Consider the following 19,776-nt stretch of genomic DNA (forward strand, 5'->3'; position numbering starts at 1 on the left):
AATCTGCACCCAGTGTTTCCATGACAACACCTAACATTAAGTGCATCGCCGCGTTACTTCTCCGGTTGCGCAATTGCGTTCTGATTGATCTCATCGGTCGGGCCTCTTCAAGGGGACAAGAGCACATTTGACATGCTTGACACAGCAGAGCACTCACAATGTTCTCACACACACACACACACACACACACACACACACACACACACACACACACACACACACACACACACACACACACACACACACACACACACACACACACACACACACACACACACACACACACTCGCGCAGACACGATCTGTTATGGCCAACAGGCCACATCTTCAAAACAGGGGAAGTGGAGATGTGCAGCAGAGACGAAAAGCTTCAAACAGGGAATGGTGGGAGGATCTCTCTCTCTCTCTACATGGCGCCCCTTACACAGTAAAGCTACAGTTCAGCTTCTCTTTATCTGTATCTGCCTCTGCATGTCATCAATTCATACATTTTACACATGGGACATGCTCACGTCAACACGAGTGTGTCATTCACATGTTTGCATTCATATTTTCCTTGTACTGCAACAAAGAGCCAGAAGCTTATAAAGCCAATGAATATTGCTAGAATTAGCTGTTAAATGTTGTGACCACTGATGAGCTCAAGCATTTAAAAAAAAATATATATATATTTTTTTTTTATCCATTTAACGTTATTCAATTATTAAAGCTAAATGATGAAAGTATTGGATAGCAAAAATTATTAGACACATAAACTGACAAAATATGCTTTTTACATGGGTTAGCAGTTAGTTGTATTTTAAATGAAAAAAAAAAACGCATGTAATGTTATGAATACATTTGGAATATAAAATCTGTCATTGGTCTGTCCCTAATAGAATCTACCCTTGACAGTGCACTTGGTACGGCTAATATGACAGCTGGGAGATGTGGCTCTGCATTCAGTGTGTGTGTGTGTGTGTGTGTGTGTGTGTGTCTCAGCGTGTGTGTTTGTTTGCATGTGCCCCATATGGTTTTAGCCACCAGACATCCCTCTGCTGCTTACTTTGGCCTTTAAATGCTGCCAGCTAACCTGCTGTGTGTGTCTGTCTGTCTGTGTGTGTGTGTGTGTGTGTGTGTGTGTGTGTGTGTGTGTGTGTGTGTGTGTGTGTGTGTGTGTGTGTGTGTGTGTGTGTGTGTGTGTGTGTGTGTGTGTGTGTGTGTGTGTGTGTGTGTGTGTGTGTGGGCTGCTAAAGGCAGTCCCACCTTGTGCTTCAAATCCAAAGCCCACCAGCCCTGCCTTTCTCTCCTAATTATTTTCATCCAGGCAGCGAGGTGGTCAGCTTCAGGGACGTGGGCCTTGGTCATTTCCCTTTTGGCTGCTGTGTCCTCTTCCACATACCACCCTGACCTTAACTATCATGACAGCTGCCAGCTTGCAAATGAACCAGGTGAATGGATGGTTGGAGGAGGGGAGGGGTAAAAGAGGCATTTGGGGAATTGTTTGGGGGGTAAGGAAGAGCACGCATGGAGTCAGGCTAATGAGGGTTTCCGTGTACAGATGACAGATGCAATGCGAGAGAGCTAACGCTCCAACACAGACGAGGCGGAGGTGAGAGGTGTGTGTGTGTGTGTGTGTTATTCAAACTGGCCATTCTTTAATGAAATAAGTGTATGTCCAAGCCCTTGGCCATTTCTGCAATGGCTCCATCTGTTATGGGCAGCTGGACATAAACACACGTGCTCATGTGAACAGACATGACCAGCAGGGGAACGAGGCTCGAGATGAGCGAGGCAGTGACACAGTGCGGAAAGAGTCAGTGAGCTATCAGATAAACGACAGGCGTGAGAGGAGAAGAGCAACGGAGTGTTTCCGATTAGACTGATAGAGCATTGACAGGGTTAATCGCTAGATAACTACTCCCTATTGATCCCCTTACACACAGGAGGAGCGGATTGGAGAGATGACACACAACACACAAACACACACTAACTGATGTGTGTACAAAATGTGCCATATCACAACGCACATTATCTGGAGAGTATGATTTCTACGAAGCTTAAGCTCCTTGACCTACTGACCTACGTATATGCATATTAAACACAAGAGGGGATACCAATGGGGAACTTGATATTTCATTTTTCGAGTCTGTGAGTGTGTCTATCTGTTTATACGGACCTAAAGTATGTGGATCTGTCCTTGCCTCTTTTCTTTGTTTAACTGTCCACAACATCCACGTCTTGTTTGTTTTGTTGATGTTGTTGTTTTTTCAGCAAAAGTCAGTAAAGTCCCGACTCGAATGACTTCAACACCTAACTATAAGACCACATTAAAACGACGCTTGAACAATGAGGATACATGTGAATAAAAGTTTATGGACGCTGAGAAGAACAAACTGTCAATATTTGTCAGATTCCCCTCAGGATTTCTTTACTCACTACATTCTGCATGCACTGTGTGTTGGTGTTGACCTGCTTTTCTATTATATGCAACTACACGAGGGCAACACGGACACACAGCTCACTGATGCTTATTTTATTTCATTTTCCTGCATCAGTGCCCATTGCTATCATCCTGAATAAAGAAACAGAGGAAGCGATACAAAGTGCAGGGGGAAAAAAAAAAAAAAAACTTGCTGGCGTGATGCAGAGAAAGAGGGAGCTTTGAGGAGATATGAGAACAACTCTTCTAAAGGCCGCTAGATAGCCCACACAGCCATCTCAGCACAATTTTACAGTTTTAGGGGGCTGAGGATTAGGAAAGGAGCAGCTCTTACAGGCTATTGCTATTCCACATCTCTTTTTTTGAGGTGAAGGTCACCTTTTGTGTATCCCTGAAGCCAAATGCCCTGAAGAAAGACAAGAAGAAATGGATTTTCTTCCATCCTCTTTGTCTTTTGTCAGGTGAAAAAAATACTGACATTTTTCTTTTCATGAGAGAAAGAAAATATGCAAGCCATTAATGGGATACTGCTACCACTCATTATTTTGGCTTCTTGGTTTCTTTTATTTACTGCAGATGGAGTTGTGCTCTTTGTCTGCAAGAATACACTGACCAAACACCCTGACATTACTGTATTTCTACTGTAAAAAAAACAACAAAAAAACAAACCTGGAGGGTTGTTACCCTTCCTGCTTTTCTCATCCCTGCTTTTGTAATAAACTGAAAGACAGGACAAATAAAAACATAATTCAAAACTCCTGCTCTTTCTAGATATCTCCTTTTATCTCAGAAGTTGAGAGAAAGTGCATTCAAACAAGATTATGCAGTGTGAACTTCGACAGACTCCTGCACTAGCTCGTCGTGCTGAGTCATAAATCTACTAAAGTGACTTTGATGCCAAAACTGAGATACACAGATCGTCTGTGTGGCATGTGATGCTCAATGTGGCTGATGAAGATAAATGCGAAAGTCATTTAGTTATTTAAAATGATTCCCACAGCTCTTGGGCAAATCTGGCCGGGGTGGCAGACAGCACTGATATAGCAGACTTGATTCCGCGCCATATCTCTGAAGCCAAGTCTATCTCCAAACAGCCCGCTAACACTCCTCTTTGGATTAGATTGTGGGCCGATCTGCAAATACCAATTACACCGCTCATATTAACTGCCAAAGACACGGCAAGGGACGGACAGACAGACAGCCAGACGGATAGGTGGCCAGACAAACAGGGTGGAGAAGTAAGAAAGAAATATACACACTTTGGGCTTGAATACCAAAATAGGTATGTGGTGCATACTGCACAAGGGAAAAGAAAAATGGGCCAAAAGTCTCAGTGAAAATGCAGGGTGAGTTGTAAAGGTGAGGGAGGAGAGGTGAATAGATGGGAGTACTCGAGTGTGACAACACCATCAGGTCATCCCAGTGGCTTAAACCTTCCAGCACCCTCACAAAGTCAATGCTTGTGTGGGAGTCATTATATGATCAAACAGGCCTATAAAATATATGTAAATTTTTTTCCATCTATGTGGAGGATGCATCGAGAATTTATTTTTGGTGTATAGTTCACTACCAGTGGTGATAAAATAAGAAGGGGGATGGGAGGGAGGAATGTAAAAGGGAGCCAGGTGGCTAAATCATCTCTGTCCTCTTGAGGACGAAGAAGCAGGTTGAAGGAAAAGAAGGCTTAAGAGCCGAGACGAGACCAAAGAATATTATTTTAGAGTGAAAAGCTGATGTTTAATTGGTGCTGCATTTTATTCTGCTGTTGATTTTGTTGTTAGAGTGATGACTGTAAGAAACAGCCACAAAAATCACGCTCCGCTCCTTCAAAAAGTGCAATAATTCCTTTATAAATATTAATAACACCATTGCAGCTTTCACATCACAGGGAATAACTCTTCCTCTCGTACACATTACGCACACTAACCCTCACTAAAATATGTGTCAAACATAAAATCTCATACAGAACAAGCAGGTTTCTAAATAAATCCTAACCAGGAGGGAGGCACCTCTCGGTGTCAATTACTGTCCACACAATTGTGCCGGATGTCACATGCAGGCACACTGATCCAGATAAAAAACCCAGTGTTCTAAAGTAATACACATTCCCTAACACACACACACACACACACACACACACACACACACACACACACACACACACACACACACACACACACACACACACATATAATTTACTTCTTTCATTCGCCATTTTTTTGTGTGTGATAAAGACACAATCGACCAGATGCTGATCACAGTGCACAGTGTCCGTGTCGGACACACATCCAACTGAGAAGGTCACGTATAAGAAGAACAATGGTGAATTACCACTTTCAGACAGACATTCACCCAATTCACTGCACAAACCGAAGCCAGTTCCTCCATGGCACCTCTTTCTCCGCTCCTTCTTTCTCCATCCTAAATCAAAAGGCCAGTGGTTTGTACTGAATGGAGATGGGCACCACTTTGGATCACTGGGTCATTCTTTCAAAGCAATCCCTTGTTATTCTGTGCACACACACAAATGCGCACGCACACACACACACACACACACACACACACACACACTGCATGTCCGCAAAACTGTATTTCAGTTTTTGGAAGATACATTGTTAACATATTAATCTACTATCAGAGACCTCTTGTGTCACCCACACTCCCAGCATTCTGCCTATCGCCCCTAGCAACGCTGGTAGCGCGGAAACTTCCCAGCTCGAGTTCTGGCATCACCACGGCGACAGCAGCAGCGGACTAATTTATTTCAGCAGTCCAGCAGCTTGCAAAGACATGCCATCTCCGTATATGCCATCCTAGAGATGGATTCCTGAGGAGGAAAACGGTGGTCGGGGCGCCCCGTAATCCCCATGGTAACTTACCCGCGTCCTCATTGGTGACAGCAGTCCCTCCATGGCTGATTCGGTTGGTTCCGGTGGGCTCGGGCCCCCTCGACTGTGTCACTGTATTATCCCAGCCCGCAAATAGATCCTGTTAGAAACGCTGTCTCATCCTCAGAGCGAACATCTCTTCTACAACGCAGCTCCCTACCCACCCAGAGAGCCCAGCGCACTGACAGGCACACAGAAAGGAGTCCGTGTGTGTGTGTGTGTGTGTGTGTGTGTGTGTGTGTGTGTGTGTGTGTGTGTGTGTGTGTGTGTGTGTGTGTGTGTGTGTGTGTGTGTGTGTGTGTGTGTGTGTGTGTGTTTACAGGCACACACCGAGCGGAGAAGCAGGAGGAGAGAGGGCAACGCCAAACTCCCAGTGCTTCTCCTCCTTCTGCCAACCTGTCAGTTGGTGTGTAATCTTCCCCTAAAAAGCACTGTGGCTTTACTGTGCAGTGTCCATGCAAGGTCTCCCCTGTCCCTCCCTCTCTCTTTTCTCCTGTCCCTCCCTCCCTCCCTCTCTCTCCCTCACTCTCCCTCACTGCCTCCAGCTACATTTGTTCCCTTCAATGTGGCAAATGATTGCAGGTCTTTTTTTCTTCTTTTTTTTCCTCCATGGTGCAGCTCTCCCGATAGTGCTCTCCCTCTCCTCGCCTCTCCCCCTCTGTCTCTTCTCACCCTCCCAGCTTCCCATAACACGTCTTTGTCGATCCTCCTGCTGACTGTCAACTCCCTGTTCCCGCCCAAGCTGAGGGGGGGTCAGACAAAATGTACATGTGTGTGTGTGTGTGTGTGTGTGTGTGTGTGTGTGTGTGTGTGTGTGTGTGTGTGTGTGTGTGTGTGTGTGTGTGTGTGTGTGTGTGTGTGTGTGTGTGTGTGTGTGTGAGACAGAGACAGAAGAAGAGAGGGCACTCTTGGGCCCACTATTGTCCCTCCAGACAATAGTGGCTCTTAATCGCCTAGCAACCTGATCACCCTCTATTCTCTTAATAGACAAGGCATGAGTCACCCTCTCAAACACACAAACACACAAAACCTCGTCCCTCCTTTTCCTCACATGCCCACGCTCACACGGCTCACACCTGCACCCACTGCAAATACTCAGAACATGTGACAGGTCACCTAGCTCACAGCAGGCTGCTGTAACGGTGGTTTGATGCCACGTTCCTCTCATTCACTGAAGGTTTCTGGCTTGTTTTATGTAATAGAGCTGCCATTAAAAAAACAAACCACGCAAGGAAGGTTGATGGACGACTTTTACTGGACGTTAGAGTCGTTGTGCGTGTGTTTGGTTTGAGACGCCCGCGTTCCCATTCTTTCTTTTAAATGGGCGAAAAACATGAACACATCATCACCTCTTGCTCTGAGCTGCATCTCGCCGTTGCCGCGGCAACAATGTCCGTCGGGGTGGAGTGCACGGAGAAGCAGAGACCAATAAAAAAAAATAAATAAATAAATAAAAAAAAAAAAATGTAATAAATAAATAAAGTCTGCGCGTTCCTTTGCCGGCTGCCTTTCTTAGTCACAGCGGTTGGATCTAACTGATCTAACACAACAGTGGTTCAGGTGGTCTGCCTGCTGACTTCGACAAGCCTTTCTGCCTGGACTGAACCATCTCGCTCTCTCACTCGCTCTGCCCCTTTCTCTCTCTCTTAATTATTTTTTAGCCTGGCTTCTCTGTGTTGACCCAGATAGGACAAAAATACATTAAATTAACCAAATTAACCACGACAGACCTTATCGTTAAGGTTTCCTCATTAGCTTTCATGCACAGTAAAACGTGCCCGCAGTAACAACCTTCCATTGTGAATCTCCGAATTGATCAGCTCACGTCCCATCACCGCACATTATCAAAAAGGAGAATCTTCAATAATCATTAGTGATAAGACAGAGCTATGGTGCTGGTTATTACGAGTCACTGGGTCATCACTGCCGTAAAATGGCATTAAATGGAATTAATCCATACGTTACACTTGTCTATTCCAGATTCAGTCATGCAAAAACATTCACCGCTCTTTCACATGAAGTGTTAAAGTGCGTGCGTGTGTGTGTGTGTGTGTGTGTGTGTGTGTGTGTGTGTGTGTGTGTGTGTGTGTGTGTGTGTGTGTGTGTGTGTGTGTGTGTGTGTGTGTGTGTGTGTGTGTGTGTGTGTGTGTGTGTTAAGATACATTTGAATCCCCATAGCTGGTGGTCAATGGCCAGCTGATCGATTGGGGCCGACAAGCTGAAAACATATGATGACCGTTCCACCGTCACAGAAACATCGCACCGATGAAAAAGCAGACCGACTGGAACCTGCTGTCGCATTTCAGCATTGATCGCATGCCGGTCTGGACGACACAGACGTTTCGGCACAACAATGCGTGGACATGATCAATACCAACCAACCTGCACAGCCGCTGTGTGCGTGCGCTGAAGCAGTAAAGGTGGTGTCAAACAGATTTTTAAAGCAAACATTGATGTTGATGTTGTATCAGACTGTCCTAAAAATTGGAACATTTGTTTTATTAGTCAGTCCTTCCAGTGAACAGGAAGTGATGGGTTTTATGGGTAATGAGGTCTTATCATAATAATTGGGTTACCAATCGTCGCACTTCCCTCCATCAATGTAATCAGACAGTACGTGTTAAATTACATGTGTTTACAGAGGTAAGAGATACTTTGTTTTTGTGCAGACACAATGTGTTGAATTCATTATTTGAAAAGTATTTAAAGCATTTATTTTTACAGATGATGTAGCCTACGCGTTCTATACTGCAGTCACAAAGTGATAGTTTTACATCATGTTTATGACTCAAAAATGGGTTTGAAACTTTGAGCCCATTGTTCTCCAAGTCTAGAAAAAATAAAAAATAAATAAAAGATTCGAAATAAATTATTTTCAGCTGATGTGCCATATTATTACAAGAACTGATTACATATTACTCTTACTTTGTTAGTAAAATTGCAATTTTATTCTTGTAATTTATACCATTTCCCAAAATTTTACCACTAAATCAGAATAACATCACATCTAAAGCAAAAAACACAGCAAAACTAAACATTTTTGATCGCAAACAATCACAAAAAAAATGAATTCTACCGAGTAGAACTTGAAACGTATTTCCCTGTTTAATTTTAATTGGATTGCATGATCACAAATATGAATGTACACGATGAGCAAAAACACTGTTGAGGGCCCCAGGAGGTGAAATTTGATGCAATATTCATAATCATTGAGCTAATAAACATCGAATTAAAATGAACCCCCATAAACAAGGTTCACAGTCATGCATTTCATTTATAAAGCATATTTGCACTGGAGAGTTCCCTTCGGAGAACATTCCTTGGTTCACTTCACATCAGACAATTTACCACTTCACATGGAACATCGTCATCAGACTATACGACCGTATCACAGCAAACACACTCTCTCACACACACACACACACACACACACACACACACACACACACACACACACACACACACACACACACACACACACACACACACACACACACACACACACACACACACACCAATGACAGAAAACAGAAACAGATGAATAACACACCCAGGCTCAGCACACACACACTATATTAACCCTTAATTCTCTTATGGACTCTTATTGATGATGTGAAAATTGGACAAGTGCCACAGAGGTCTCTACAGGGAGGAGATGGGAGGAGCTCAAGTCTCTTTAATCAGCTGACCCCTGACCTCGGAGCATTGCTAGAACCGCAGCAGTCTCCTAAACGTAAGCTTATAAATAAATGTCGAGCACCTCACAATTCCCAGAATGCTGTTTTTCACGACGCAGCCTAACGCTGCTTCATTTGTTCCACTGTTTTTTTTTACCGTCTTTTCTTAATGCTAGCTGAATATATATTGCTGCTTTAGCTCGGCTCACAGTGTGTTTATGGGAAGAATTGTTTTTTGGCAGAACTGTGTTTTTTTTCCAGGAAATAAATTTTATTTTAGGGTGAAGCAAGGTTGAAGTGTTTTTCTTCACTGGGCTGGATGTGCATGTGTCTGGCAAAGCCACAGCGACATGCAGCCTCATATATAACCATCACGCATTACTGCTGACAGTGAATGTTAACCTGTCAGCGAATCCTGCACACACACACACACACACACACACACACACACACACACACACACACACACACACACACACACACACACACACACACACACACACACACACACACACACACACACACACACACACACACACACACACACGTCGTCCCTGCCCCCAGACAGTCACTGTTAAACCTGTACATACATGAAGAACAGAATGGCTGAATGGGATGTGGGGTGATAAATATTACAATCACAAGTCAATTCTACACAGCGCAGTGCACATTGCAATATACTGCACACCGTCCTTAAAGCCATCCCCACCCCCTCTGCCTCCCCATCCCCATCCCCCTCTCCTCCTCCTCCTCCTCACTCCAGTGCCTGTCGCCCCAGCTGGACCCCAAAATGAATCCCTAGTGACTTATCACGCAGATGTGACTGGACACACCTTGGACCAAGTGAGCTGATTTATTGCTCTGATGCCTCGCTGTTCTTGTTCGCTTTTTGGTTTCTGTATTCAGCGGTATGTAATTCTTGCTGCTGCACTTTTTTTTTTTTAAATTCAGGCAGCCAAATCTAAACGTTACAGTACAAACAGCAGCGTTTGGGTGAACGTACGAGAGCCACTTTCGTGAAAATGGTGTGTAATTTTCTCTGGCTGTTTGTTTTTCTACTGAGGGCAGCAATTACTCTGCAAAAAGCAGACGTCCAATGGGCTGAGGTAATTAGCCTCTGCTAAACAGACTGTAACTTCATGGGGAAACAAAGGAATGAATTGCAATGATTATCAATTAAACTACATCACAGCAGGAAAGAGAGCATTCAAGGTTCTCTTCTTTCTTTTCGAGGTAGTTCAACTCTTTTTATCTGTTGTCCCATCTGCCAATGTGGCCATTCCAATGCTCTGCTGCTTTTTTTTAATTTATTTTTTTTTTTTATTTTTTTTTAGCCAGACACCATATGTTTAGTTTCATTAGTTAGTTTGCTTTTTGATATTTAACAGTGGAATTTCACCCAGGGAATACTGAATGTACTTGCATTTGTATTTTTTTTTTTTAAACAAAATTATATCAAAACTTACCTGCTCCAGCAACCCGGGCGAACAAGAGCAGGTTAGCACCCCCGTGGCGGAACATAACGGAGAGAAAGAGACAGAAGGAGAGAACGAAAAAGAAAAAGAGAGACGTCATCCTCATCGTTATTAACCGTGTAGGCCCGGGCGTCTGGCCGAGGATAGAGGGCCCCACAAGTCAAAGTGCTACCCTGTCACAGCATTACAGCTAAATCAATGCCACCAAAGGGGAAGTGCTGCTGACTCTCCGGAGTGGGACTTCTCCTTCACGCAGACCAACAGCATCGACTCAGGAGGGAGTTGGACAGACAACATGTGTTGCCCGTTAACAATCGCTGCCAATAATCTGTGTGGTCTGATGGAAACGGTGATAGACTGGAACCTGCTGATGCGGCGTTTACATTTCTGGGTGCAAATTACGATCTGCTGCATCCACGTTTGATTGAAATGGAAAAACAATTCATGTTTGTTTTGTTTTAAAGTCAACGTCAATCCAGATTCTCCGACTACCACCTTTTATTTTAAGATCCAGATTAAGTCGTCTAAAAGAGAAAACTTTGTATCTGCGGGATTAAAGTAGTAAGCCAAGGAAAGTGTTAATTGCCGTCTTAATCAATTTGCCAAATTATCATCATTAAACATTTAAAAATGTTCATTCCTGGTGGACACTCAAACTGAGATGCTGTAAAGTGGGTTAATCCAGGAATTATTCAAGCAGTGATAGGCAGAGATATCTTTGCAAAAAAAAAAAAAAAAACTGTACATCTGACCATGGTTTGTCCCGGCTCCAGGAGCTTTCAACAAGATTTTAGCACAATTGGTTGTTGCTGTTCGGTGTCAGACTCATGGCCAAGGTTGAGATTTACTGTGATATATTGGAGTGTGAAACTACTTTAGCCCATTCCCAGAGCCAAGGGTCTGGGCCATGTTTGAGAGAACTGGGCTGATTGTTGCCAGAGGGAATTTGTCTGACATCTAATCTAAAGTTCATTAAACAGCAATCCCAGGAAACATGCTGCACATGCACATTGATATGCCACTTACACACACACACACACCGCACGCTACACACAGACACAGACACAGCGAGAGAGAAAATATCCTGCACCACTATGCACAGAGAGGTGCATTTGCTACGTGTGGTTGCCCTCATTGGCCTGCAGTCCTGGAGGTAGTTAAAGGGAGAGAGGGAAAGACCCTCTTCTCTCGCACCTCAGCACAGCTCAGAGGGAGGAACATCTTATCTCACTACTGCAGAGAGACTGAGAATTAAGAGGGAGAAAGATGAATGGGAGCAAGTAATGTGAGCACGGTTGTGTAGGAGAAGGACATACGGGATTTAGAGAGAGAGAGAGAGAGAGAGCAGAAGTGACAATGAGAGAACACTTAATTAATCACATTTCCGTAAGTTCCTTGCGCCACAGAAACAGCCTTTGTGGTCCCGCTGATTAGAAATGTGTTGTTTAAGCAGGATAAAACCAAAACATAGACATCTGACTGACTACATTCCCATGTTTCCCCCACGAGAAGACATCTCGTAGCAGCTTAGAAGCCTCTGCTACATACATCCGCAAAGCAGGACTCGCACGGAAAACTCTTTTCTACCCACCAAATGTGTGAACTGATGGAGTGATATAATCAGCGCAATAGAATATTTCCTTTATTTAAATGCACATTTGCGAGAGCAGGAAAGTGAATTGATTTTATTCACTGTGAGTCACGATGTAAGCATGCCCGATGCTATGAAGTCATTCCAAAATGGTCTCCTAGCAACGGTTGTTAGGGGCAACCAGCATTCTCTGCAGACAGCAGAGAGCCTTGCAGAGAGAGAGAGAGAGAGAGAGAGAGAAAGAGACACACACACAGAGTGACAGCGTGGTTGAGAGCTGACCGTTGTTAAATTGCTTTTCGTGTGTCTTCGTGCAGTTTAACATCAACACAATTTTCACCTCCCTTAGCCGCATTCATCATCTGCTATCATGTGTTATTACTCATGTATATAAATATATAATGGTTCATGAAAAGCCTCTTCCTAATTACAGAGCCATCGCTTTGCATGTTTAGCATGCTGATCTTGTTTGCCGGCAGACACCAACAGAAATCTGACCTATTTCTATATCTCTGACACACGCTGCACACTCACACACAGGCCCAAAGCAAGGCCAGACACTCCTCCATTGCATGTACAAGTACTGAGGCGTCACCCACCCACATTCACACACTGCCCTCTGCTGAGCAACCTCAAACAAAACATGCAGGCAATTGCCAAATTCAAATAAAAGAAACGATCCCTGCGGCATAAGAATGAAACTTGCAATATATTGCATGACAGACAAATCGATTAGATTGTCTACCAAAAGTTGATCTTTGCTAAATCTACAGTGGTCATGAATAATGTAACAATGCATGCTGGAAAGATGCAGCAAGGATAGGATAGATAATGAAAACACTGACTAAACTGTTCAGCCTTCTATCGCCATATTGATAGGATGTGGATGCCCATCACTTACTGGAATATGAATGAGGACAAACATTTTCTATTTATAGCACTCATCTCTTTGCTGTCCTGTATCGTTGATCTGACAATAATCTAATTCCTGACCGAAAGTCCATAGCACTAACGTGCATCCGTTAACATGTTCTGGAAATACTGATAGGATTTATTGGAGTGCAGTTACTCCTCTGTTCCAGGATGTGATAAAGAAGCTGATAAAATTCAAGGCTGAAAATAGACTGGTACTGATGGTAAATGGTATTAATAGATTTCATTGATATTCAAATAGCAAAGTATAGCAAGTGAATTACCTTTGAAAAAAAAAAATCCTACAAATGATACATTAATTTACATTTAAGATACATTTAGATAAAGAGTAATTTCACCACCATACCATAACATAACTTTGGTCGGATTTGCTGTTTGTGCTATTTTTGGCGAAACTAGTTTTGTTCTTTTCAGTTCAAAGTTTGATTATATAAAGTAGATTTTGTTTTGAGTTGAACAATCAACTTAAAGAAGAGATGGTCAAAATAAATGACAATATGAGATTTAAAACCCTACATATGAAACTAAACTACTCACTGATTCGAGGTTATTGTGTCTACACAGCAGAGACATAAAGGGACACACACACACACACACACAAAAAAACTTGAATAGAGATGTAGTCTCTCTATAACACATGAAAAACTGTTGTAGCAGCTCAACTGCTTTGCAGGCTGTATAGGTTTAATAATTCAGACAGTGAAGTCTTACATCATAATATTACTGTTTGGAGCAGCAGATAAACTCATACAGAATGTAAACGACGATGAAACACAGACAAATAAGCGTATTTGTCTCCTCTTCATATGATATTCATATGATTCAGTCCATATGATATTCTGTAAATGTTAATTTTTCTTTCCTCCCTTATGTGCCCCAAGTGCTTGTTTGCATATACTGTAGAGTGAGGAAATGAGATCCGATCACAAGTGGTCACTCGAGACGAATTCTAATGCCAGGTGTGAACAGGGACAAAGTGTATGAAACTGGTCACCCAGTTGCTCATGTAAAGCCGATCAGAGGTCAGTGCCAGAGCACGGTGGGCATCTACAGAATGTGTGTGATAAATGGTGTCTTAATAGAGCAGGTGTGTGAAATCCATTTGAGGAAAACGCACGAGCCGAACATGAATGCTGTGATTTAGTTAGTGCGGTAAGGTTTACCATCTGCAGCTGATATGTTCATACAGAATAACTTTACTGCATTAAATGGGACTAAGATTAGAATTAATTTAATAGTGATAATCATGTACTACTTTTACCCTGGTTGTGTGTGTGTGTGTGTGTGTGTGTGTGTGTGTGTGTGTGTGTGTGTGTGTGTGTGTGTGTGTGTGTGTGTGTGTATGCGTGAGTGAGTAGACTCCCGCGTAGATGCCATTTAGCATGCATGCTGTGGAGAAGCATTCACTGTTGACCTACTACTCTGCGACCTGCTCATAACAGCAGGGATTTAACAACTGTGCTCAGACCACCTGAATAAAGCACACTGTACTTCCTGCAACCTCCAGGGATCCAACAAGCCTCGCAAAATTCATGGTACACCATTAAAAGCACAAATAAGCATCATTTGTTATGGAAAGTATAATAACGTGACCAGGGTGTGATTCGGCAGTCTTCATCTCCCTCTAGAGGCCGACATAACAAACTACAATTGAGAGTTTTTACTGCATGTGTTGCTTCCCCTCTTTGTCTGGCTGTGTCCTGTTCTGACGTCATTTGGTTCCTACTCTCAGTCGAATTATCTGTAAAATGTGTATGGTAGTAACATCAGAGCATGAAAAACAACCATTTCTGCAGCCACCTACCACTCGTGGACACATAGGGATGGCTGCAATAGCAATTAACGTAATGTGAATCCAGTCTCACATCAGTTTATGGAAACTTATTTCATTTTCATGTAGTTGGTATGTTAAGGGAATAAATACACTTAAAAGTTACTGTTTTTATTTCACCCAGTGCACAAACAAAACAAATATTTTGTGAACCCCAAAATATAACTTGATATTTAGGAGTGTAATCCTCATCAGTCCAATCAAACAATTATCAGACAAGGATAGCATCAAAAGAAATGATTGTGATCAAATCTAACCTATTGGGATTCTACTGTGCGGGTTGTAAAGCCTTCATCACATATTTTATAGCTGCTGGGTGAAACTCATTAACCCTGTCCTGACTCATTTTTACTTTTACTACAAATAAAAGTTTGACCCAAACCCCCATTGGGTGGCGCTGCTGCAGCTGCAAGAGCCAAAGTAAAAACAATAGTGAGAAAACATGAATTCCACATGAACATTCATAAAATACCACTGAAGTTAACTGCTGATATTTTGCCTTCACTATGCTGGTCTTGCCTGAAAGTGACTCATTGTTTGTATATTGTATTTGTCTCTACTAGTCAAATCTTTGATTATGTTTTAATGGTATGCCTGGTGTTTTTTATAATTATACTTTTAAAGAAGAAATTTTTGAAAAGGGTCATAACCACTACAGTTCTTTTCAAACATGATCCTTAAGGCTCATACAGGCAATAAGTAAAGGCAACTTCCAGTTATTTTACATTAATAATACTTTTCACTGGAGAAATAACAATTTTTCAAAAGAAGCGTTGCGGAAAGAAAGTTGTTGCTAGGACAAACAATGATGCACTTTTGTCTGCGGAAGTGAGAGACTAAACCGAAAGACACTGACACAGTCAGTCAGTCTCGGGGCTCTGCTGATCCAAGTATCCCCCTCTTAGTGATTTTAATATGAAGGTGCAATTTCAAACATTAATTAGTGTAAAAAAAAAAAAAAAAAATCTTGCGACACTATTGATTTTGTAAAAGCAGTAGTCTTAAGTGGTACCACCAGCGCAAAGGTTTCTCAATTTCTACCATACATGAACTCACATTCCTCTAAAGACATGTTGTTTGCTTTTGCTTTTGTTGCTTCCCACAGTGTCTATGCTCGTGCTTTCTTTCAGTGACGCAAAATGAGAACAGTGGGCAGCACCTAAACCACACACGTGCAAAGTGATTTCCGCTGTCAATTTCTCTCTCTATCCTGTAAGTACTGCAAACAAGACAGCTCTTCATTATGACAAGGACCTGTTCTCTCTTAACTCGCTCCATATGGAAGACAATCAGCCCCACCGGGACCTGTGTCCACTCGAGTGGAAACTGTCGGATGCGTGCCCACTCTAGCGCACACACAAAAGTATACACACCCGCCTCCGACCGCAGTCACATTCACAGCATCAGACATTCACACAAAGGGAGAGAAAGTGAACCTGGAAGCAAAGAGAGATTGGTCTTTCTCCTTCGGACATCTGCTCGGTCCCAGAGACAGATGGTGAGCCAATCAGACCGCCTGGTGCCTCCGCTCCTCCTCGCCTAAACCTGCATCGTGGCAGGCATGACAGGTGGCACCTTGCAAATGTGACATGGCTCACTCTATTAAAACTAGCATGCAGCAGATCTGCAGAAAAAAACTAAAATGGAATGCAGCCCAACCACTTCCTCACAGCAAGCACTTCCTCCTCTGTGAGTGAATGCAGTGCACCTACCATACCCAGAGGCTTACTTCTGCCATGATTGATTAAACTGGAGTACACTGAGCTTATCGTGTTTTGATGCCCCTACACCAAACAGAAAACCCTCATTTATCTGCCCCGAAAGGTTTATTTCCACGGCAGCTTGACCTTCTAAAGGGAACAGTCATCAGATAAATGTCATATGTGGGCTTTGCTGAGGGCAACAGAAAAATGGGAATCCGGTGCAGGAATTTCATCGAAACATTTTGTTTGCTCTGAAGGCATTGATCGACTGCACCACGCGGCGGGTCATGTATGAGTATACAGTGATGTGTAAATTTTGGAGTGCGTGTGGGCGAGAAGGAAAGAAGGATGCAGCTCTTTGTTGTGCTGCTCTACGATCAATGAAATGGTCAGTCTCATCCTGTGAATGCAAATGCACATCTCGGCTCACATTCACGCACTGCATCAACCCAAGAACGGCATAATTAGCAGGCCTAGTTTGATCGGAGTGATTTCAGTGCACATAAAGGCAACTGCAGAAGTAGCCAGAGCAGAGATTGGGGGATTTGATAAACATCAGGGTGAAGGCAGAGAGAGAGAGAGAGAGGGCAGGGAAGCACAGGTACACTGTGATGAGCATCTGCTAGAGTGCACATGCTGCTGCTCATTAACGGCAGTTTCTTTAACCCCTTCCTCACATCACCCACGCCAGCTAAGCTCAGCTGATAACCTGTCTAGCAGCCGGTCGGCCATTAGATTCACAGTGCAGTCACACTTCAATGCGAGGCTGCAGCATCCATAAACATGCAGGAGGGGCTGCACTGTGCGCACAAACACCGCATACTGCAAACACTTCACACAGTCACACCTGAGACCTTCCCCTAGCTACACACAAAAGACCACAGCTGAGCCAGTGGACACTCTGGCAAAGTCAATTAGAGTTGCTGCACCTTCACCTCTGCAGCTGATCAATAGTCCTTAAACAGGCTGCTGTGTAAACAGCTCTGAAGATTTAATGTGCACGCTTTAGTCTCTCTCACACACAAACATACACACACCAACCCTTATACATTAATGCATGTTGTGAGATTTGAGCTTGAGCTTCCTCTTAGTTACACCCTTTTCCTCGCATTTATACATTTTCTCTTCATCTCCAACTGAAAAAAATAAGTAAAATTTTTTTGCCTTTCCAGTAAAACGAAACACAACAAAAAATATTTTAAAAAAATTCCATCTTCAATTATATGATTCCACTAAGATTTCAGCCAGAGCCACCCTGCGGTAGAATTTCTTGATGATGCTCTTTTGATCTTAAACAGGTCAATCAATAATGTGATCATGGACAATTTCCAAAGCTGGACAGCAGAGACTCAAAGCTCCAATCAATATCTAACCTCTGTGAACATGAGTTTTTACTCACTTACTTTTGGACTTCACTGATGTAAACCTGCATTCATATTTTCTGAGTGACATTAAATGACTGAATGTAATGAAAGCTGTTTATCGTGGTTGGTCAACTAGTTTGGTTTTACTCCACATTTAGCGAGTGTATAGATGGTTCTTACAGTTTCAGCAGCTGATTTTGAGAAACACGCTTCAAACACAAAGTATACCTTCCCAGCTGCATATGGCATACTACATTAGCTACAAGCAAATATTAGCAGCTGAACCAAGTCAGGTCAAATGTGTTTTTCAGGAGGTCAGAGGAGACAAACAGTTAAAAGGAATGTGAATACTTGACTTGAAGTGACCAGAAACATGACTCCCACGGGGTGAGATTGCTCTTCCACCGCTCCATTTTAGTTGAATGTTTGCTGACATGTTAGCCACCACCCGAGGCGTCAATAAGGAGCTCTGTGAAGCTGCACGTCTCCTCTGGCAAAATATCGATGAGTGCAGCGTTGAAGCAGGACAGTACTCAACAGTAAAAGCAGTACCGGCACCTCCACGTTTTATTCTTCGATTTGCTGTCACTTTTTCTTGCACACCTGCAACTCTCACGTCTCCGCCCTCTCCAGGTTGTCGGGGCGATTCATAATAGCCCAAAATAACCAGCATTATTCATGATTATTTTGATGGCTATTACTGATTTAATGGGTTTGAAAGCAATGCGCAGTGAGCCATTGTGCCCCTGGACAGGTAAGCTATATGGATATTTGTTAGCCCGCTAGGTTTTACTCAGGTAGTGACCACTAGTTCATAACTGCCTGGACACTCGGCGTTTGTGGCAGACTTCAGCTTGGTTTGCTGCATAACGACAGTAGCGAGTCTTGTTGTTATCTCTGTTGCTAACATTGCAGCTGTATGAATATGCGGCAACTGCATGTTCATGCGGTGATGTCAGGGCGCCATTGGGAGGAAAGAGGGGAGTGCTGACTGAAAAAACTGACAGGAAGTGGGCCCAAAATACGGTTACCATTCACTGCCCCTTCAAGGCGTTTACGGTAACCAACCTTACCATACACAACGACCTCGATCCAGTGGGCTCCAGTTCGGACTTCCAAAAACGTGGCAAGCTTTTAACAGTCATGTTTATCTCTCAACAAATTTTCTGTCTGACATTTGTTTTAATAAAGCAGAAAGAACACAACTGGCATGACGAGATGTGTAAAAGGCTTTTTGTCTGATGCAAAAGTAAAAATGTTTCTTTCCCACTGCAGCAACTCCAGAGCATTAGTTAGCTGACCTCAGCACTACGGGCTCTTAACATCACTCAGGCATGACTGTTCTGCAGGGAGACTGCAGCTTGAGGGAAATCATAAATGAAAAAATGATTATGATTATTCTCATGTTATTATAGAGAAACTAGCAAAAAGGAGGTGGAGGGAAAGAATTGGGTGAGGACAACAGAAAGATTGGAACATAAAGTGGCAGACGGTGAGACATCAATATAAAAAAATAGCAGTAATGAAATGCCATCTGTCCCTGGGCCCATTGATACTAATCACTCATAAGAGGTAGAAATCTATGGAGATTATGAATTTGTTCAGCAGCAGGATACTGAGGTAACTTTAAGTTCTGACAAAAACATGCATGTGTGTGTGCACTTGTGTTCATTACTATCCTATTCGTGTTTTATTACACCTTTTCTGTGGATTGCAGGTCGGTTTATAAATATGTTGGTTCAGTTTGACAATGTTATTATATCGTTATGAGACGTAAATTACTGTATAACTGTTCTTTATTAAGTGATAACTACTGTGTCTGTCCCAACCAGGTCCACCAAAAGTACAATATTTTTACTGTACAGGCACACAGATACGAAATGTTATCTGCCT

General features: G+C 42.9%; 1 protein-coding gene across 2 annotated transcripts in view; it reads right to left on the bottom strand.

Moving 5' to 3' along the window:
* Positions 1-19,776, bottom strand: part of frmd4a (FERM domain containing 4A) — a 101,959-nt gene that overhangs the window by 76,542 nt on the left and 5,641 nt on the right. The window contains exon 1 of one of the 2 annotated variants that reach the window (XM_069711190.1): positions 5,301-5,749. The exons of the other annotated variant lie outside the window; for it this stretch is intronic. Coding sequence (XP_069567291.1) covers positions 5,301-5,333 — 33 coding nt within the window. The 5' untranslated portion in view covers positions 5,334-5,749. Of the gene's footprint in view, positions 1-5,300; positions 5,750-19,776 lie in introns of those variants that run through there. 2 annotated transcript variants of the gene reach the window in all.

This window comes from Brachyistius frenatus, unplaced genomic scaffold, assembly GCF_029030835.1.
Source record: "Brachyistius frenatus isolate BFR_SWC_R1_liver_20210118 unplaced genomic scaffold, ASM2903083v1 Contig_97, whole genome shotgun sequence".
NCBI lineage: Eukaryota > Metazoa > Chordata > Actinopteri > Embiotocidae > Brachyistius > Brachyistius frenatus.